A 23,224-nucleotide genomic window follows, 5' to 3' on the forward strand; every position below is an offset into this window, starting at 1 on the left:
ATTACTGTACACTCCTTCACCACCATCACCGAATACTCCATCATCTCCTATACTGCCATCACATGCATTATAAATTATATCACAACGACGATTTCTTGCAGTAGTCATTTCTTTTTGTTCAACTCCTCATATTCCTCATGATTAAAACGTACATTTATACCTTCCATGCATCACTGTCATGCATTATTATCTATGTGACTCCTCAGGCTCGCCCCTTGATGTTGTTAACATCTGTTTAGTTAGTAAGTATTAACTGCATGGGCGCCTGGTTTCTAGAAGTAGCATAACATCAACCTGTTTATGACATACATGTTATGAAAAATAATTACACACATTTTCAGATACATAGTTTTAGTAATGCGGTATGGCAAAGACTGTCATTCTGATTGTAGTGGTCATGTATGAGTAACCAGTAACCATGTGCAGAACGTATGACAACCAATTTTCTATAGCTCTCACCAACTTTAGAAAACTCTGTAAATCCTTACTAAAGGAATTTCGTACAAGAACACTTGACATATCAAAACTGTTACAACTTATCACTGTTATTCATTTATATTGGCCTACTTTTCAAGATGTAGTACTATATGTTAATGATGATACCCCAATGCCTTAGTACCATTTTATCACTACTTGAAATTATGTAATTATCTCTATAGTACAACCTGAACATAACATGTATGGCACATAGTAATGACACAGATAGTTTACTAACTAATCATACACTTTTGAGTAAGGCTATCATGATGGGTGATTGTTTTGACTGAAAAACACAAATCTGTATAGTCTGTACTATACAGAACTATGATAAAATAAGGTTCAGTTTAGTAGTAGGAATATTTGGGTTACTTATTTGTAGTGAAATCAAACAGAGCATACCATATGATGGGTTATATGTCTGGGGTCCAAATTTTTGCAAAATTCTCTGCTGGCAGACTGAAATTTCCCTAAACTTTCTGTTTTCTTAACATTTTATAACATTGCCATAGTATCCAAAGAGATGTGTAGTATTACATATAGAAATTGTTTGTGTCTTGCACATTTCACAATTGCAGAAATCTATGCTGGATGCTATTTTAGATACTTCGCAAAAATTTGGACCTCACAATAATAAACCATATTGTATAGCGATATTTAGTGATATGATTGTTATTGCTACCCCTTGGGTAATTGGTAATCATGTCAGCATAACCATGGTAACTTGATCACTCAATGACATCATCAACAACTCGGAATAACACCAGTATGGGTTCATTGGTACACACCCACTGTGTGATCATGTGAGGTTTATGGTTGATAACTGGATATTATATTTCACCATGATAACAATATGTAACTGATGTGATTGATGAAAATCAGTCAATGATAGTTGTATGTCACTAGTAGTTTGTGATGTAGTGAAACCATATAACTATCATGTTCCTACAGTTCTCCACTTCTCCACTACACCTGGCAATAGAACATGATAATAATGACATAGTCCACCTATTACTGGAGGAGGGTGCTGATGTTAATGCTAAGGGTGGTAGGGTGAGTAGTGTATGATGTAGTGTATGAGTTACAGGGGTGGTTCTAGAAACTTTGTTGACTAGTTTTCAACTCGTAAGTATAAGAGCAGCTGCTTTACCCATATAAGGTCATAACCATGGTAAATTATTACAATTAACTCTTTCTGGTACAGTGGAGAATCCAGACAAAAGGAGATGAAACAATGTTATGTATTTATGTTTACTCATTGCTAGCCAGCTAGGCTATACATAGGCTGTAACTAGCTAGTTATATGCCATGTCTCAGAGTGGAACATTTTCAGTTGTATCTTACCACTTCAGACGTTTTAAAAAATCTTAAGGTGGCGCTGAACCGATTAAGGGCAGTTGGACAGCATTTTTGTGGTAATGCATGAACAAATGTGGAAATTCGTAGACCACAGAGAACCATCTCAGTGGACTAACAGAATAAGCCCTGTAGCTACTGTTGTTAATGCAACTAACGTTATTCATGCTTAAAACTATTTAGCCTGTCACAACTCTGGCAAACAGCACTAGCTCCCATCATGCGATTACTGTTATACGGAGTGCACCCTGACGAGCCACACGGTCTCCTTTCTTGTGAAATAACTTCAAAATTATGCACCACACACCATCAAAATTTGGTATAGGCACCGGCTAAGCGTTGCTCTACAAAAGTATGCTTCGAATTTTCATGATTCAGAGTTGTTGGCCAATGTTTTAGTCCACAGGTGTGTGTTTTCTCCATGCTGTTAGCAATAAAATGTGCAAAGTGAGAAATGGTTGGAACCAAAGTGGCTTAGTGCTAGATTGTTTATTGGCCAAGTTATTTAAAAAATTGGCTTGAAACTTTAGAGTTGTATAGGTGTAAAATAAAGGCGTGTCATTTTTGTATGCTAAACTAAAGCATCACAGGCTATCACAACAGCTTTTTAGGTGTAGATTAAGTTGTACACTAGCAAAGTTTTGGGCTACCCTAAAATAACTCATTAAGCGCATGGGTTGAAACAAATTGTTTTGTGTGGCTGGACTTAATGCCACCTTAAGATAATTAATAGAACAGTCCCAAAAATAAGCTTTTGAAATTGTGCATTAAGTAATCTCCTTCAGAATACTCAGATTGTTTTATTAGAGCATATTTATCTTCCTCAATTTTAACAGGCTAACTGGTATAACCCATAATAACCATCTAGAACCATTCCTAATGAACTGTATGGCTTTACTGATGAACTAGTGTAGAAGGAGTGCTTTAATGTGTTGTGTAGATTATGAGTGGGGTAGTTTAATCATGTGAGGACGAAAGTGAAAAGGTGACCCTTCACTAGTGGTAACCATGATTACCATTAGTATCCTCAGCCTGAGTTAATGAGGGAGTGGAGGATGAAAGGTTGAGATGGTCATTGTAGCATTGTTACTTATTTGGTCACCATCTGAGTAGTTTATTAGAGCTTGTTATCCAATTACTCATCAAGTGGAGTTGATGTATCTACTGTTTTGTTGTAGTGTGAGTGTGTAAAGGTTGTAGGATAGAGCAATTTGTTTTATTATGTAAGAAAAAATTAAGAATTTTTCATATGAGTAGGGACTGCAGCAATAAAAAGCACTGAAACAAGCCGCTGAGACAAAACACAACTGAATGAATGCATTTTAATCCCTACTTTAACCATACATCATAGCAGGCTATAGTAGGGATTAAAATGCAATCATTCAGTTGTGTTTTGTCGATGCATCAAGGTCCAAGTATATGATCTCTAACTGATGTAGCACCCACCAAAGTCCAGTGATATAGCACTGTCCCCAACTGCTTTATAATGACCTGCTAGCCACATGATGGTGAAAACCTCAATACGATGCTGTAGTTAGTAGAAATGAAGACACTGGAGCTTAAAAAATCAAGCCCATAGGCTTAGCTGTTATCAAGTAACGTTTGTCTGAAGACACAAGTCAGTCAGGCAATCAGTAGAAAATTCCACTAAGTGTTTTTTTTTTTAAATTTTTGTAGCTACAGTACTTATTGCAAATATTTCAGGTCATATTGAAAAGCCTTGTGCATTGGTAGTACCATAGCCAGTGAGGTCCACCCAAGGTGCAGTTATTGCTATTTGAAAGCACTTTTGAGTTAAACCTAACCAAGGCATCATGAAGGTATTGTGAGGCTGGTTTCTGGTTAATATTTTTATGAGAAAGTGCAAACCTCCATGATCCCTAATATACAGTACTACCATACTGTGAGTGTAGTAGTGTGGATGTGGCGAAACTCCTAATTAGCAGATATTCATGCAGTGACTAACGTAAACTTATCATACTGTAGTGCAATAATTATATGGCTTCGGTAACTTATTGTTAAGGTTGTTAGTACACAACCAAACTGTTAGTGAAGTTACAGACATTATCCAAATTGTGGACATGCACTATTTTCTTATGCTGGTAGCGTTCACCTAGTCCAGTGGTTTGCTGAGTTAGTGGATGATAATGACTAGTTACTGTGTATGAAAGAATATTTGAGGGAGAACAGTTTCAACATAATGTTCCCCACAATTAGTCTGGCGCTGCCTGCCCCTTCACAAAAGGTAAGGATCTGCTGAAATACAGATACTAAATCACTTCTACTGTCAGATTCAGCGGTAACCAATTAATGCATGCCAATGGCATTCACACACAAATCATCTTGGCAACACAATGCTTTTGTTTGAATTGACGGGAAATCATCTGACGTAAAGCGTTACGTACGCTGTTTAATTGGATTCCTTTTAAAATGAATTTCACCAGACCCTTAGTTGTTTTGAAGGAGTGGGCAGCACCTGACTACCCCATAATGTGGCTATAGTAGTATATCAACTATAGGATGTCTAGACTATCACCCTTGAATAAGCCCTATGGCTTTTATTTGATCAACTATTAATACGATATTGAACTCCCAGCACACATGGCATAGTAGCATTGTGATGTAGTGTAATAAAGCCATATAAATGTTGTGCTCCTACAGTTTCAAGAATAAAATTACATTATGCAGCAGATGGTGGTAGTGATGTTACTACTGTCACATACGTAAATGGCAAAATGGCCATTATGCTTTGTTTTCAGCTATGTTCAGCTCGATGCACATCGTTACCAATGAAGAAACTACAAGACAGACTTCTGCTATCAGACAGTTACTGTTTACAATTTTAGGGAAGGCATCACATGGCCTTATTGTGACTTGTGCTGTCAGCAAAGATAAATGTGACTTAAAGAAGGACACAGTAAATCCATGAAGAATGCATTGTACATGATTCGGTATGCTAAAAGACCGGGGCAATGTTGAACAGTGGAAAAGTCAAGCCCATAATCTTAGCTGTTATCGAGTAACATTTGTCTGAAGGCATCGGTCAGTCAGGCAGTAGAAAATTCCACTAAGTATATTTTTTAAAATACCTATTACAAATATTTCGGGTCATACTGATTACACTTTACCTAACCAATAGTGCCAGGGCTCCATGAAGGTATTGTGAGGCTGGTTTCTGGTGAATATTTTTATGAGATAATGCAAACCTCCATGATCCCTAATATACAGTACTACCATACTGTATGATTATCAGTTTAGTGTTATTGTAAAGTTTCAACTTGTTAAATGTGTGTTTCTGTAAATACTAAGTATCTCGTAACTCTTTGGCTAACAAAATATTTTGGAATTTAAATATAGGAGAGTGTAATCAAGTAACATTGTCTTGTAGTGATAGTATACTTGTGGTTCCTCCAATAAGTATTCTTTGTTTCATACTACATCTGTCTATTGGCTCATGTGCTGTGCTCCTGTATAATACATGAAGCATTACAAAAGTAAATACACATAATTATGCAAGGAGTCAAGACACACACTTTCATCCACAATACAGTCTTATACATGCTTAATTAAAATGTGACCAACACCAAATTCTTATGCCCACATGTCTCTGGCCACACAGCTCTGTGGGACCTGTACTATCAAATTTCCTCTTGTAGCTAAGGGATGCTGCAATAGTCATGGAATGATTGTGGCATAAAATGATGTATGGCATATGTCGTGACATATACGTTTGGCTGCATATTTGCTCTACATTGTAAAGTAAATATTGGGAACAAATGCTGCCAGTACGACAAGTACAGATACATGATTCACATTTGTGCTTGTATTATTGTGCACACTATATCCAAGGATTTGTTGCAAAATGTTTGACAATTTGGTGCTTGTATCCTCCACCAGATACAACGCTGAATAATTAAAAATATCATTCCTTAGTACATGGAAATAAGACTCGCATTTCAAAGAATAACTATTATAATATTTTGAAGACATCTAAAATCATGTAAATTCGGTTCCTTCAACTTGATTAGTTGTTTTAGTGATGGCTGAAACATTTAGTACAAAGAAGCAAACATAACATTAAATTCAATAAACACTTATAGGGTATATAGTTAGTTGGATCTCAGTCTCCACCTTAAGGAAGTGATGACGTTTACATATGCAATCTACACTGTAGTGACTTGAAAAATGCACAGACGTATGCACATTACCTTTTCATGCTACAGATAGGAGCAACTGCCGAGCTTTTGTACTGGACTACAATTGTGGCAGCAATGTAAGGATTGCAGTGTTGAATAGTTTGTTGGGTTCATCTTAATGCTACAAATGTGTCAGTGTGGCTTGTGTAATAAATTAATGGAAACAACAAACCTTATTATTGCATACCTTAATAGAGTCAGGCAACGGTTGTCATCATTATCATCAACATATCTACACTCTCACCATCACAAACGACGCTATTATTGCACCATCAGCCTGTTTTGCTAGTCTTTCACGTGGCGCAGCAATCCTTACAGTTATCTCCGTTTATTTCTGTATTTCACATTAGGAATTTAGCATCTGGCACATCGATACATCTGTCCTCTTATTTATATCATCTGGATTATCGTCATATAAAGTAGCTGTTGTAAAGCTTATTATAAAGGATGTGTTTTAAACATATGAATTAGGGATTATAAGGTGATGCTTACAATGTACTAGGTGTAATAATGTTATAAAGAGGTGTGATAATAGAGGTATTTTTGTTACAAACGGTGTGCCATATGCACGTCACTTTTAGGGGTGATCTCTACTTAAACAGTACAGTAGGTACAATATTTATAAACCAGTGTGACATGCTTGGAATCAGTTGGTACTGTGGTAAAGGATACAACAATTATAGGCTGTAGTTGTATTCCTGCAAACACCCAAGTTTTTTTTGTTGTTTTTTTTCATTTTTGGACTACTTTTAATGACACGTTTATATGAAGTGCTTGACTGCTCTATTAGGGTATTTGCATGTTATATTAGCGTACAACAGTTTTTTTTAACAGTTTTCAACCCTACTTTACTACTTTTTAAGTTCAGCATATGGTACACATTACTCAACTTCCACAGTTTTTTTTATCACAAAGTGAACAATTCTGTCAGTGCTCTACTAGTACTGTTATGGACCATACACATATTTTGTCCCATGCATGTATGAGATAGCCCATACACACAGGATATCCCATATGCGATTGGATTCTCATACATATATAGGTGACCTTTACGCATGGTTATGGGACAAATATCACTTTTGTATACATAACTTGGGAAGCTTTAGAGAGATAATCCACATACACAGCTTATCAAACCTAGCAGGGGAGCTCATCGTGGTTTCGATCGATTATTAGACTAGAGTATCTCGAATCAGCCTACCAACTTGAAGGTGTGTGGTCAGAAATACAGCTAGCATAATAAAAGGGGCATGGTCATTGTGGTCTCGATCGATAGATTGATACTACGTAGAATAAAGAATGAACGTAATCTTGTGACCTATTGTGGATTACCGCTACCTCCATACAGTAACGTAGTCTAAGCTCCTTAAATAATTTTGTGGCATCTATTATGCTGCTTAAAGAAAGTGTTGATATGGAAAATTAATGTCTCGATATGGTTTTGTTGGATGAAGAAGAAGACAAGCAGCCTGATTGAAGATAAAAGTAAAGACACGGAGCACAAGGCATACACTCATCAGGACTCCCCCACTGGTAAGTTTGTTGTTGTGGCGTAAAATGGTGACTGTGTGCTGCTTCGTTTGGGCTCTAGGCTTGCAACTATGGTCAGTGAGTGAGTGAGTGAGACAAAATTTTGAGTTTTGATAATTATTTTTATTCATTTTTCATTTATGGACTACTTTTAAAGACACGTTTATATGAGGTGCTTGAATGCTCTATTAGAATGTTATATTAGAGTACAGCGGTTTTTTAGTAGCAGTTTTCAACCCTACTTTACTAGTAGCATATGGTACACATTACTCAACTTCCACAGCAAAATTGATGTTTTTATCACAAAGCGAACAATTCTGTCGATGCTCTACTAGTACTGTTATGGACCATACACATATTTTGTCCCATACATGTATGGGATAGCCCATATGCAATTGGACTCCCATATCTATATAGGCAACCTGTACGCATGGGTATGGGGCAAATATCACTTTTGTATACATAACTTGGGAAGCTTTAGAGAGATAATCCACATACCTAGCTAATCCACATACCTAGCTTATCCACATAACCAGCTTATCAAACCCCAGCAGGGAGCTCAAGTATAGGGAGCTAAAGGTTGCATGTTGAATAGCTACTCCAGAACTGTGGTCAATAATATTGTTAGGGTTAGTAAGCCAGAATTGGTTTTCTTTTCCAGTTGTGAATAGGTCACTTATTGTTAATTTGATGTTTTCAGGTCAGGAAAGTTAACCTAACCAGTATGGGAAGGTAGCTACAGCTTTTTAGGGATAGATTAAGTTGTATACTACTAGCAAAGTTTTGGTCTACCCATTAAGCATGTGGGTTGAACAAATTGTTTTGTTCCGCTGGACTTAATTGGTTAAGCGCCACCTTAACAGAACAGTCCGAAAAGTAATAAGAAGCTTTTGAAATTGTGCATTAGGTAATCTCATTGGCTTCAGAATATCGTATGCGTGGTACATTTGGCGATCATTAAATTTGGCGAATTGGAGAAGAATGGAAATTGGCGAACATTTAATTTGGCGAAATGATGAAGAATGGAAATTGAAAAAAAATTGGCGAACGCTAATTTCGTTTAACGAAACATTTCGCTCACTTGAGAGTATGGAGTCCTACGAGAGTGAACAAGTTGTTCGTGGTCATCATGTTTATAAAAGCGTGTGGACGCCGTTTATCGGAGAAGAATTAATTTGCCACCAGGAAAGTGGAAACAGAAGCGATCCATTTGCAGTGGCAGTATTGAAACCAGCTGCCTCAGATTCATCCATGGTTGTTGGCCACGTGCCCCGAAAGATTTCTGCTGCTTGCAGTGTATTTTTGGAGTTGGGGGGAATAATTCATTGTACTATAACGGGACCAAGACAGTACTCGACAGATTTAAGACAGGGAGGCCTCGACGTTCCATGTAAGCTAAAGTTCACTGGTGTTAACCCCCACCTGTCCAATGTGGCAAGGCTTGTCAAGCGATTTGAAATTCCAAAAAAGAGAAAATTACCAGTAGATGGAGAACACAGTGGTAACAAGGAATAATCACATCCTAGTAAAAAGCAAAAAGATGTTTCACGTCAAGAGCCAGAGGTTGTTTGTGTAGAAGATGTTCTGATAACAGATGAGCAAGATGGTGATGAGTCACAACAAAATGATCATTGGGTCAATTTCAACAGGAAAGTGCTCAGTATTGCAGATAGAGAAACTATTGTGAAAGGTGGGTGATAATATTCATAAGGTGTGTCATATAAAATATTTTATTACAGGGTTAATGTTGAATGATAAGCATATCAACTATTCACAGGAGATTCTTAAAGCCCAGTTTAAAAGTTCTGGTATTGTTGGATTACAGTCTACATTATTTTTCAGTAGTCAAACCAGTATGGTATCCAGTGATAAGTACCTGCAGATCATCCACTGCCGACAAAATCATTGGATTGTGGCATCGTCCATGACATCTTACCCAGTAGTCTCTATATATGATTCGCTATACGAGTCAGTTGATGAGCCAACATTAAATAAAATAAAGGAACTGTTTGGAACACATATCACTGTTAAGATAGCTGCTGGTAGTCCCAAACAAAAAGGTTTTGTGAATTGTGGGCTATTCACTATAGCCACTAGTGTTTCACTAGCCTATGGAAAGCAACCACCAAAGTAGTTGCAAAATTTTATGAGAACACATTTGATTAATTGTATTGAGAATTGCATGTTTGTTGAATTTCCTAGTGTTTGTTGAAACTTTATTCTATTAGTGCTGAACAAAACAATATATCTGTACATAACTACTGGTATTTATAAGCACAGCTACTGTATAATATTATAAGTATGCGGCAGTACTTTTACAGTTTAATGGCATCCAGTACTCCAGCCTTTCTAAATCCATTTACTACCATCTGTGGCTTTGTTTCCATCTCTTTCCATGCTTCCATAATCCACTTAGCACTAGGGATTTTCACCACCCCAAGGTTTACATCGACTTTGACTTCTTTAACTGAAGACGTCTTCAACTGCTTGCTGACTTCCTTAGCATACCATGATTGAAAATTAGCCCTAAGGCGATCCTTCATGGGCTTGTTAATTGCAATATCCAGTGGCTGCAACTTGTCAGTACAATTGGCAGGAATTTGTACTGTACAAATGTTGTGAGTAGTGAGCAATGAAAAAATTACATCAGTAGTCTGCCCACGGAATCCATCATAGATGGGTAGTTATCTTGTAAACCCAATTCTTTTCTTTTACGATTGACAAAAGAAATAATGATTTTTTCGAGATATCGCTTCATTGTATCCTCATTAGACCAATGATTGTCAGTATGCCAGATATCCCAACCAGGTGGAAAAGTCACATCAGGATGGCACCTTGTCGTTTTTCCTTTATAGATCAACTGGGGTGGGAGGTATTCGCCCATTGCATTGGCTGCCAACACGGCAGTTATTTGTCGCTTATCATCAGAGTGTGCAATTGGTACCACTTTGGCTCCTGCTTTGTGCATCGACCAGTTCCCAGTAGGAATAATTGACAGCCCAGTTTGATCCCAGTTAAATATTAAATCACTTGGGATGTTCCTCATCACTGCTACTGCAGCAACATCAGCTAAAAACACCTCCTTGATTTCATCAAATTCTGAAATTGTAGTTTTCCCTGCTGTCGAACATTTTCTCTTCACGTATCCCATTCGATCTAATATAGACCTAGCCCAATTTTTGGTGATATTAATATGACCACCATAAAAATGTCCATCATGCTGCCTAAGCTTGGTTACATCTCTTGCTGCCACAATCCCTTCCGCTGCTGCCATCACTACAGTTGCATTAGCAACAGTGCCCGTCAATCTAAGAGACTCAATATACTCTTGGACAGCAGCGTCCATTTCCGCACCAAGTTTCAAGGGCCTTTTCCTCTCCTTTGTCTCAAGAGTTTGTACTGTCACTGCTTCTCCTGCTTTCTTTGGATCTTTAGGCGCTTCTTCACAAGCTTCGCTTAACGCGTCCAAGTATTTTGACCTTAACCGCCTGGCCGTCGATTCATTGATTGGGATCTTCCACAGTAAACTGAAATGAGTTGCAGCTTTAGTCGGACCGTGGTCTGCAGCATATTTCCCAATTTGAGCTCTCTGTCGTTTGGAGTAAGTGTTGTACTTTCCTCTATCTGTGGACTTCGACAATTCCATGGCTTTGGCTACAGCTTCGTCGGCCATTTTAATTTCCTTGGGCACAGGTAATACCGGTAATTTCTTGTCATCTTCGTCCTTGTTCACCCTCCTAAAGTACTTGTATAATGCCATGTGCTCCGGAATGTGGAACCACGTGGTGATAGTAATTAAGGTTTGGCGGTGATTTTAATTTGGCGATTGGCGCAGAATTCGCCAAACCGCCAAATTAAAATCACCGCCAAATGTACCACGCATACGGTACTCTGATGTTTTATTAGAGTATATTTATCTTTCATTTTAACAGGCTGTCTGGTATCCAAACCCAGTAAAACCATCTAGTACCATTCTTAGTGAGTTGTATGGCTTCACTGATGAACTAGTGTAGAAGGCGTGCTTTAACGTATTGTGCAGATTATGAGTGGGGCTAGTATGATCATGTGAAGACAAAAATAAAAAAGTGACCCTTCACTAGTAGTAACCATGACTACCATTAGAGGGTTAGTGTCCTCAACCTGAGCTAATGAGGGAGTGGGAATGAAAGGTTGAGATGGTGATTGTAGCGCAATCAAAATTTTCTCCGTAAAGTCCCTCATTGGGCTATTTTGTATTGTATATGAGATCATAAATAATAGTTTTTATCTGTTGTACTATGGGATCATGTGATCCAACTAATTCAGGTGTTATACTGATACTAGTATCGGTATCAGCCCTATTTTAGCGGTATCAGCCTTGTATCGGTAAAGCTATAAATGCCCGATACCAACCGATACTTTAAATGAAGTCATTTAATTACTTATCAAGATGGCGGCGTACATAGCGCATCGAACGGAGTTGAGCAAAAGCTGCATGAATTCCTTAAGAGAAGCCAGCCACTAGCATTATTAGTACAGTGGAAACTGAAGTAAGCCACGAAATAAGATTCATTGAAGTCATAAACTATTGTATTCGTAATTGATAGCCACAAAACCAGCAAACTGCAGTGATGAGATTAGCAAAAGAGTTTAGTAAGCTAAATCACTAGCTGGTTCTTGTGAGAAATGCCTGTGTGGCAAAGTATCGGTATCGGATCGGTATCGATGCAAGCAATCCTTACAGTTATCTCCGTTTATTGCTGTATTTCATATGTTAAAAATTTAGCATCCAGCACATTGATACATTTGGCCTCTTAATTATTGATATCATCTCGATTATCATCGTACAAAGTAGCTGTTGTAAGGCTTATTATAAAGGATTTGTTATAAGCATATGAATAAGGGATTATAAGGTGATGCTTATAACATAGGTGTAATAAAAAGAGGTGTGATAATAGAGATATTTTTGTTACAAATAACGTGCCATATGCATGTCACTTTAGGGGCGATCTCTACTTAAACAGTACTACTGTACTGTTTGGTACAGCGTTTATAAACCAGTGTGACATGCTTGGGATCAGTTGGTACAATGGTAATGGATACAACTATTATGGGCTGTAGTTTTATTCCTGCAAACACACAAGTTTTTTTTTTTTTTTTTTCATTTTTTGACTACTTTTTAAAGACATGTTTATATGAAGTGCTTGACTGCTCTATTAGGGTATTTGAATGTTATATTAGAGTACAGCAGTTTTTTTTAAGCAGTTTTCAACCCTACTTTACTATCAGTATATGGTACACATTATTCAACTTCCACAGTGAAATTGATGTTTTATCACAAAGCGAGCAATTCTGTCAATGCTCTACTTGTACTGTTATGGACCATACACATATTTTGTCCCGTAAAATTATGGGATAGCTCATACACAGGATAGCCCATATGAAAATCGGACTCGTATACGTATATAGGAAACCTGTACACATGGGTATGGGGCAAATATCACTTTTGTATACATAACTTTGGAAGTTTTAGATAGTTAATCCACATACCTAGCTTATTCACATAGCCAGCTTATCAAACCCCAGTAGGGAGCTCAAATAGGGAGCTAAAGGTTGCATGTTGAATAACTACTCCAGAACTGTGGTCAATAATATGGTTAGGGTTAGTAAGTCAGTACTGGTTTTCTTTTCCAGCTGTGAATGGGTCACTTATTGTTAATTTTATGTTTTCAGATCAGGAAAGTTAACCTAAACCAGTGTGGGAAGGTAGCTCATTATTCATTATAATCTTGACTATTTTATTAGAGTTAGCTGAATGCGCTGTTAGAGTATTTGATGAGTTATTAATCACTATCCTGTGTTATCTTCCCCTCCTCTGACATTGAGATGGGTCTTTAGCCCATATATTACTTAACTTCCTCTATACCTAACTATGTTAGTTTATTACTTGTATACAATCATTAAACATTGAGATGACAGAATAATGGTGAAAACTTTGATGTCATAAAAATGATGAAATTTAAGTGGTGAGACAGAACAATGTGGGTGGGGTCTGAAACATAAAATCAACAATAACTGATCATAGACTAACCATGTATGCATGTGAGCTATAGCTATAGAATGCAAGGTCAAGTGGGACATCAGGAGGCAGCTAAAGCTAAACAAAGCAAAAGGTTCATAGCTCACTAGAGGCTAACCTTGAGTCTTTCTGCATGATGGGACTTTTTATAACATCGATATACATGTTACAGAACAGTCTTGGTAATAAGTGAGACAACACTACATGAAGCATTCCAGGTGGTTGATTAATTGATAGGTTTTTTTGACTGACTGATTGACTGGCTGACTGACTGACTGACTGACTGACTGACTGACTGACTGACTGACTGACTGACTGACTGACTGACTGACTGACTGACTGACTGACTGACTGACTGACTGACTGACTGACTGACTGACTGACTGACTGACTTATATTACTGAACTACACCACAGCTAAAGGAAAAAAAATAACGTCACCAATACAGTTCATTTCTGGCTACTTAAACATCAATACAAATAGTAGCTACCAGTAACTACACTTCTCCAACCACTCTGCATTCATCCTTAATTTCCTACCAACCCATTGTCCCATTCCTCACTTTGTGTAACTGACTATGACTCACTTTCCATAAAGTTTCTACTAAACAGTATGGTAGTAATGTTCAAGTATAGGAATCGCCTCAATAATGAATGGCATATGCCAAAATATAAAAGCCACCTTAGAAACATTTAAGGGGCAAAAGTACGAGTTTTAATGTATCTATAGTTGAATATAGCATTAAAGCTACAAAAAAGCATATGTCAGGGGCGTAGGAAGATATTTAACTTATGGGTGACCAGTAGTCCTGGGCGATACTGAAAATAATGCTATTCGATATATTGACAAGCTTATATTCACGATATGATTAACTATTGAGTATAATTAAATTTGTGAAGCAGTGAGACTAGTGACATTACATAACACATTATTGCATCATATGATATCATAGAATGTGAAATGGTGCCAGGCAACAGCTGGAATTTGCCTATAACCAAATTGCCTTTCCTTGTAGGTATATAGCAAGTGCAAGAAACACAACCACTAGCCAGATGTTATTAGGCGATATTGGTGATTATATTGTCTAGATGATATTATTGTGGCTCTATAATTTACTTCGATACGATATATTGTGTAGTTCAATATCACGATATTGCCAATATATTGAAATATTGCCCAGCTCTAGTGCCCAGTGGTAAAGCTGAAGACCAAAAAAAAAAAAAAACAAGTTGAAGTTGTGCTACTTCTAAAAACCAGGAGTCATGTAGCAAACAAACCTAACAGGAATTAATTAACAGTGTACTAAACTAATATTTATATTGGGTTTTGCTTTGTTGCAACATACACAATCGAATCATAGTAATTTGTATTTCATAATTAATAAACTCTTTCGTAATTTTGTAATTATGTTGCTAAGCACTGCTAAGGAAGCGTACCTCGAACAAAACGCTTAGCCCTATAATAATACACAGAAGTATCTTAGCTGTTTTATAGTTCGTCTATAACATTTTCTTACATAAATTCTCCAGGCAAAACCTCAAAGCTGCTCTTCATTTTCATTCACGCATGTACAGGCATGCCCCCTTTTCAACTCGAAGGAATTCGTTATACCCGGTAACCAAGGAGGCCAGCTGTGTTGTTTTTCAGCTGTTTGACATCCGTAGAGCCCTTTGGGTAAGGCCTTTACCGCATCCTTATAAACTCGTTTCACCCGTACTTCAAACCAGCACATATTAATCAAAACCAAAGCTTACCTGCCCAGAAGTTTAATACAGGCTCTATATGGCCTTTCTTTATCACATAGAGGCTGTTTTTAGCAAACAAAATTTTGCTCACGTGGGTGTGGAAAGACAAACAAATATATAAACATGCATACAATCACACACACACACACACACTTTTCGGAAAGCAATTTCAGAAACCGGGCATGCGCCCACAACCGGCCTTTGGCCAGCTGTGAGCGAGCACCTGGTTTAAAATGTGTTGTTTTTTTTGTGCAACTTTTTGATGTGGTACACTACATTCAATACATGGAATTATGTATAGGATATAGCAACTTGCCTATGTGAGTTGCAAGGGGCCTGTATACTTGTATCCTTGGTTCCGCCTGTTATAGTAAAGAGGGCATAGCTCAGTTCTGTAACACAGGTAGCATCTCTTAATTATCACCCTGATCAACTTTGATTTCTGGTGGTCAGGGAAACATTGGCTCTGTGATTGAGCCGATGCTGACTGGGTTAACCTTGTGTGGGAATGTGTTAAAACATCAACATCCAAGTATGTGGTCTCTAACTGACGTAGAACCCACCATCAAAACTGGACTTTTTTGACTAGGTTTTTAATGCATTATGCAAATTAGTAATATTATGTAGTAAAGTCTAGAGGAGGTCCCTAACCACTTTATAATGACCTGCTAGTTAGTACATTTTAAAGACCACAATACCTTCTAATGTATGTGAAGTTATAACATAACATTTTCACACTGACTAGTGACTGTGTATTATATTATCTGTCAGTGTGGACCTGTACACACTACACACACAGTACAGTCACAAACAATTACCTTAAGTGTTTACCATGTGATGTTCCCTAAACACAAAACATGTCACAAAGTCACATTACAATAATTACATCATACACATGTAGCTAGAGACAATACCCATAGGACACTTCAGATCATATTTTAGTTTGTTACTTTCACTAACAACCTGAATAATAGTGTAGTTGTGATGTAGTTGGAATAGTGAAGTCATATAACTGTTGTGTTCCCATAGGGTGGTGAAACACCTCTACACTATGCTTTACAGCATGGTAGGGGTGATGGTATGGTAAAGCTGCTAATTGAGAAGGGAGCTAATGTAAATGTTGTGGATCATGTGAGCTAATGTATCATGTGATGTAGTAAATAAATTGTATATGGCTTACTATATTCTGAGGATTAATGCATATCATGTTTGGCGGGTGAGGCTGGTTCACCAAATGTACATATTACGATACTGGTAACCATTGGACTATTGTATCACCTGATATGTCAATGTGAAATCTTCCGTTATGATGTTTGTCATTCAAGTGACCTCTTGTAAGAATTTCTGTTGTAGTAATTTTTCATTTCAAGCATTACAGTGGAACCCCTCTAAGACAGACACCATTGGGGAAATGAAATGTGTCCTTTATATGGAGGTGTCCTTATTTAAGGGGTTTTCTAAAATTTTAAAATAATCAATTTTAATGCACGAAACTAGACCAAGTGGTGGAGCAAGATGGGTTGTGATACCACGTGAACCAGATATGATCAGTTTAATGAATTGTGCAGTGTCCAGTTCACGGAATAGAGAGGTGTCCACTATTGAGGGGGCATTAATACACACAGGTATTGGAAGTAGCATTTGGGACTTTATTAACTGTCCGTTATAAACAGGCTGTCTGCCTTTCAGAGGTGTCTGTTAAGAAGGGTTCCACTGTAGACTACTTGTGAATTGGAATACATATTTTACATGTCAGTTGCTAATTTAACTATCAGAGTATTTAGTGAAAGTGCTACCTGACTATCCTACCTGTTGAGTATTTTGAGACATTCATAATAACTGATGAATTATTACTTGTTTTAGTTTCAGCACATGTTTACAGTTCCCTTATTACTTGTGGTAGTAATATCTTGTGTGATGATTATAGTGTTTCCTCACAACCATAACCTGACAACAACAAATGGACCAGTCGTCCAACCATTAACATGTGGCTACATCACTGTCTATCCTATTGTGAAATATAGTAGTCCTGAACTTTTGTTGAGAGTTTACAACTTTACATGTGATGGTCTACAAGAGTAGTAGTTAATAGTGAACTAGTTGTGTGGTTTATACTGTGTGTTCTATTAGAGTATTTTAGTGTTTTATTAGAGACTAATAATAGTGCTGAGTGGTTTTGATATTTCATAGATGGTACGATATTGTTACTTGATATTGCAGTATAACTATATTATCAGTATGGCTTAGTTAGATTGTATTTTAGACCTCTACTACTAGATCCAGTTACAAAACTACAATTTCTAATCATTTTTACTCAAGACAGATTGCAGTACACCGACTTTGTTGTCTAGGTTTTCAATACATTTTACAAATTAGTAATATATGCAGTAAAGTCTAGGGAGGTCCCTAACCACTTTATAATGACCTGCTAACAAGTCTCTTAGTGCATTTTAAAGACCACAACAATACCTTCTAATGTATGTGAAGTTATAACATAACATTTTCACATTGACTACTGACTGTGTATTTTATTATCTGTCAGTGTGGACCTGTACACACTGCACACTACACATACAGTCACAAACAGGTAATAGCAATTTTGTGCTAGTATTATAGGGCTGCTTAGCTCTTACCCTAAACAGATGATCACTTGACACTCGTTCCCTTTCTTGTAAAAGCCAAACTGAAGTAGATTATCTGATATATAGAGGTTCACCATTGTGAATTACTTCAAGGAACCTTTGGTCCAGTCTCATTTTAGTTGGTTTGTCATTGCTTGTAGTAGTTTGTTCAACTGGCTTGTACAGCGGAATAGTACTTTCATCAGATCCATCGATATCTGCATTGTTTATCTTCTTTCGACATACAAAATTAATTTGTTTCTTCAAGGGTTGATCAATTATTTCATGCCTATACATAACTTCTAATTCTTCCATTATATCTTTGCATTCTCGTACACTTAGCTGTGACTCTGTTGGTATGTCCATTTCTTTCTGTCTGTCCATTTCTTGCACTTCAATTTTGCCATCATCTTTTACATTGTCATCATTTTCTTCTACTAAATCTTCTCCGTAATTTTCTTCTACATCACCTACATCACCAAACGACACGTTGTCCCAGTTATCACTCTGCACTAGTAAATCTTTCATACCCAGATCTTCAATGGAATTGTTGGCTTTTTGCAATGTTGATCTTACTGCCTCTTCTATATTTGCATTTGTAATGGTCTTTACAGAGTTTTGGTTTTCTCTATCATTACCCTTAGCAGTGGTGTTTGGGAAAATGATACCAGTGCTACAGCTTTGAGACTCGAATTTGCAATTTGTGAATCCTCCTTAGCAAGCCAAGAATATTGAAATTCACCATTGTGGAAAAGGTAGGAGTCATGCTCCTAGCAGCACGGAAACCTTTCTCGCATGGCTGTGAGCCAAGCAGTCACGGGCAAAAAAGATAATCAACTCCAGTTGATTTACTTTGGTCCCTTAATAGCATCAGAAGCAAGATTAGTGCATGAGCATTCAGCTCAATACTAATGTAACTATTTAATGAAATATAGTTGGTCTCCAGACTATATTTCTTGCAGCAGACGATCCACTGCCTCCAGTATCTTGCAAAAAACAGAGCAAACCAGGCTTCTTCTATGCAACGCAAAGGACTCAACTGTTTATCTAAGTAGCTGTTTACAATGCTTTTCATCATCTGTATGTAATATCTTGTACCCTTTGAGTCAGGAAAACTATCTAACAAAGCTAACACGTTTGTGCTGATTATTCGATTCACAGCTTAAAAATTTTGCCTGTCTTGATGGTCAAGATCTTTAAATCATAAATTATGCTGTTCTTTGTGATATGTTGCTTGAAGCAAGTGAAGGTGTGAGGCTAATGCTGAATATTTACCCATTGGTAAAACTTGTGATAGAGTAAGTAACCGTGCTTTAAGTTTCACACCCAAATGCACTGTATCTTGAACAAAGCACACAGCCTCTTAAACTTTGATGAAAAACCAAGATTTCCAAGCTTTTGGCACTGAGCCCACCAATGACGCACCACTTTCAAGTGAAACGTAGTCATATTTCTTTGAAGTGTAATTGTACAACTTTGACATCACACGCATTGATGTTAACAACCTACAGTACCATCCCCATCAGCACCGAAACTGATCACCTCAATATTTCTATTTTTTACACTCCTTCACAATATATATCCATCGTAATGCCACCATGTTAGCATCAAAGCAGTTATCAGTACCAATTAAGCACAAACAAAATGGTGGTGTGTTTGGTGAAAGTGTTTGTGCCATGTAAACATAAGCACTGGAAGCTTTTTTATTATTTTCAAACATTGCTTCTATTGTGCTTAAAGAGCTTGCCTGAAATGACCCAGACAACGGTAACGAATCTTTGTCAAGTGGCAGGACAAAGCCAACTAACTTATCCTTGGCTTGATCGTACTCTACTCTAGATATTACTCTTGTAGCATCCTCTGATATAGACGCCACTCTAGATGCACTGTATGCTTCTAAATGAGCAACAAGCTGATCAAATGAAAAGAAAATTCGCCTTCAATCAATGGAGTATACCGCTTTGCAGCCTCTCGTTTGACAGTAGATAATGATGGAAGAGCCACTGGCATGTTTTTATGAAGTAGTTCATATCCAGAGGATCCTGTCCGCAGTAGCACTGAAAGTGAACATTTCTTCACTATTTTAGTATGTCTTCTTGCTTGTGGCACATGTTTACAATTTTCACAAGCAGCATACAGCAGCTCACGAAGCAATGATGTAGAAAAATGTTCAAGAAGCAATGAGTCAGACTCCTTATTGGTACACGGTGGTGGTGTAAAATCTTCCAGAGCCTTTGAGATTTTATCAACAATAGGACAGTAATTGGTCAATAGATACTGATTAGGGACAAACAGCTTGCTTTGCCTAACAGCATAAGACCAATCACTGTAAACCTTAGGCTTGTGTTGTGATGAAATTGACTGCCCCTCTTGATCCACTGCAGCAAGAGGGGCCTTACAAAAATCCTGAGGTTCAGAGTTGATGTTGGCACTATCACCTACAACTTCATTGTTATCAGCTGTGGATTTGCTGTCATTGTTTGGTGTGCAGCAAACTTTCTCATGTTCAACTTGAGATTTGTCTTTAGAAATCAAGGAATCACCACTCCCAATGACGCTGTTACCTTCTTCACTTGGAGATACATCTTTACTGTAGCTACTGATTGATGGTTGACTCTTTTGTGTTTTGGCTGATCTGTTGACAATTTAAACAAAGGCTGCTGCTTTGGCTTTGTTTTCAGTACCCCCAACACCCTTGTTGTCTTTAATCGTATGCTTTTCAATGTATGCTTTTATATAGCTCGTCCAATTTGAAAGCATCATTGTAAGTTTGGGTTTTTTAGACATCAATTTATATGACTTGTCACACAATTCGCAATAAACAGATGCACAAGGGTGTTCTGAGTGGTCTAACTTTACTGTAATCTTTAAATTCCTTCAGTTCTGATAGATAATTTTCACCAGCTGCAGCTTTCTTTCGTAGCCAATCAGCGATTCTTTTTCAGACATCATCGGCTATTTCCTTCAGGTCATATGTAGTGTGGGTTCTCTCTTTTGTTGTACTAGTTTCATCTGTTTTTGAAATTTTTGTTTCTTTGGAGAAAATGTGCTAGAAGAAGACCGCTTCTTTCCAGCTAAAGCAAACTTTGATTTTACAGAATTAATGAAATCTGTGATTCTGATTCTATGCCCCGGAGGAAATACAAATTTCCTGTGCATTAATGTGGTTGCAGAAGTGTCTCTCCTAGCTTGCACAGTAGGTGGAAAGCAAGAATCATCATCAGAGTAATGCTTTAAAATAAATGACTCAATTTCATCCAAACTATTTCAATTTCCAACAGTTTTCATTTGTACCACAACATTTGGCGTGTCATAGCCAGCATTAATAAAGCAATTCATAGCATATTCAGGAATGCATTGCTCCATTAATGTTAAAAACTCGCTGTCCTCCATGGTAGAAGATATACTGTTGCTTGCACAACCTGGACTAGTTTTGTGCTCAGTCATAGGAATGTAAGAGTGTAGATAATAATGTATGATGTGATTAATGTTCTGGAAGAATGAAATCTTGGCTCTGTACCTTGAGCTTGCAGACCAAACAGCTGTTGTAAATAATAAAACATGCATGGATAATTTCCAGGACAGCATAGTATGTCAGTTTACATCATATACATTTCAATTTCTGGATATGTAGTGTGATTGGTGTATCTATAATGTAGACGCAATGGAATACATGTTTCTATAACAGTTTCTTGTCTCCTATTTAACATGAAGTAACATGAAGTGAAACTCTATTATGTTATGATTTTAGATGTCAGAGTATAGTATAAATAGCCACTATGTGACCTAATTTTCGATAAACCTATTTTGGGATACCAGTCACTGAAATGAAGCACTAGGTTTTCAACTGTGCTGTGTTAAAATTTACATACTCCAGAGATATGACATGTCTAATGCATTTCAAATTAACTTTTTTATGTCTGTAATGCATTGAGTGTTGTGAGTGATGATTAAGTGTGACAAATTGTGACAAAATCACTTTGTTGACAAATAATTCCATTCCTAAATAAAAAATTTGTTTCATTTTTATTGCTTCAACGAATCGCCAAATTTGTAAGTAAATTGGTGTCCCACGCTTGTAAAATTACTACATGGTCTGTATATCTTTTAGCTAACTTGAAGCTTGATAGTTGTCACATTTACTAAAAAAATTAATTACGGAAATAAGAGTTTTTCTGGTGTGTCCAAAAGCTGACTATCCATCCAGTCATATCATGGTTATAGCATATAGACCGAAAACAAATGGGACCATAGAACAGAATCATGTTTATGACAAGCTGTCTCTATAGTGATTTGTGGGCTTTGGATTCACTTGCTAATAACAGGTGTCAAGCATGAATAATATTTTTGGTCACATTGCTCTGTTCACATGTAAATCCCCTGGAATCATCTGGCTAACAAAACAGCTTTAATTACTACCTGGTATAATCAGGATTTCATGAGCTCCACATTGCACAAATAGCATAGCACTTACTAGGATATATCTGTACTCTAACAAATGTATTTGAAGAGAAAAGTAATTGAATGTCTGGTTACATTAGCACGTGCTAGCAGTATAATAGTGTTGAACTTGTATGACAGTTGATTGCAATAATATTAATATTCTTCCCCTACAGCAGAAAGCTTACAAAATAATTGCTTGTCAGGGTAGTTCATATAGCTACATGCACGCTTGTATTTCTTGCAGCTACAGACTGTACAGGCATATAGCTAGCTAAATTCAGACTGTTTACTTCTATTACCTGTATGTATTAGATAGCTGCATATAATTAAGTGCTGACATAAACTCACTGAATGCTTGGATAATTTGACGACTAATAAGAAGATTCAGCTAGCGGATCTCGTTCCAAAACTCCGACGATAAGTCCCGGAAACAAAACGCAGTAGCTATGAAAATTGCTGCGCCACTGCAGAATCCAACTCCAGAGAGGATCTCACACAAGGTCACACACACTATTTCGTTGATAAAATTAACGTTGCGAAATGCAGAAAATTAGTTGGTGGCCTGTAGCGCCTAGTTCTGCCCGAGGTTCTGTCAAATATTATACACGTGAATTGCATTTAATAATTAAAGTGTTTGGAAATATACGGAATTATCCTGAAATATTTTATTTATAATATTATTTCAAATTTCACATTAAGCTTCGACGATATTTCAGGTAGGTGACAGACCCCTCGGTGGCCGGTTTAGTGTTGTTTTAGCATCTGTTATTTAGTTCCAAGGCTTGTTTACTAGCTAAT

The 23,224-nt window shown here is 37.2% G+C and overlaps 1 protein-coding gene and 1 non-coding gene across 2 annotated transcripts in view; both read left to right on the forward strand.

Annotated features, from left to right (window-relative positions):
* LOC136268188 (uncharacterized) overlaps positions 1 to 23,224 on the forward strand; it is a 53,453-nt gene that overhangs the window by 17,456 nt on the left and 12,773 nt on the right. The window contains exons 3-4 of the mRNA XM_066063449.1: positions 1,429 to 1,530; positions 16,392 to 16,493. Of these exons, the coding sequence (XP_065919521.1) occupies positions 1,429 to 1,530; positions 16,392 to 16,493 (204 nt within the window). The remainder of the gene's footprint in view (positions 1 to 1,428; positions 1,531 to 16,391; positions 16,494 to 23,224) is intronic.
* LOC136237384 (U4 spliceosomal RNA) lies at positions 3,550 to 3,690 on the forward strand. Its single transcript, XR_010692449.1, has one exon. It is a non-coding gene; the product is annotated as a U4 spliceosomal RNA (small nuclear RNA).

Source organism: Dysidea avara, chromosome 10 (genome assembly GCF_963678975.1).
Source record: "Dysidea avara chromosome 10, odDysAvar1.4, whole genome shotgun sequence".
Classification (NCBI taxonomy): Eukaryota; Metazoa; Porifera; class Demospongiae; order Dictyoceratida; family Dysideidae; genus Dysidea; species Dysidea avara.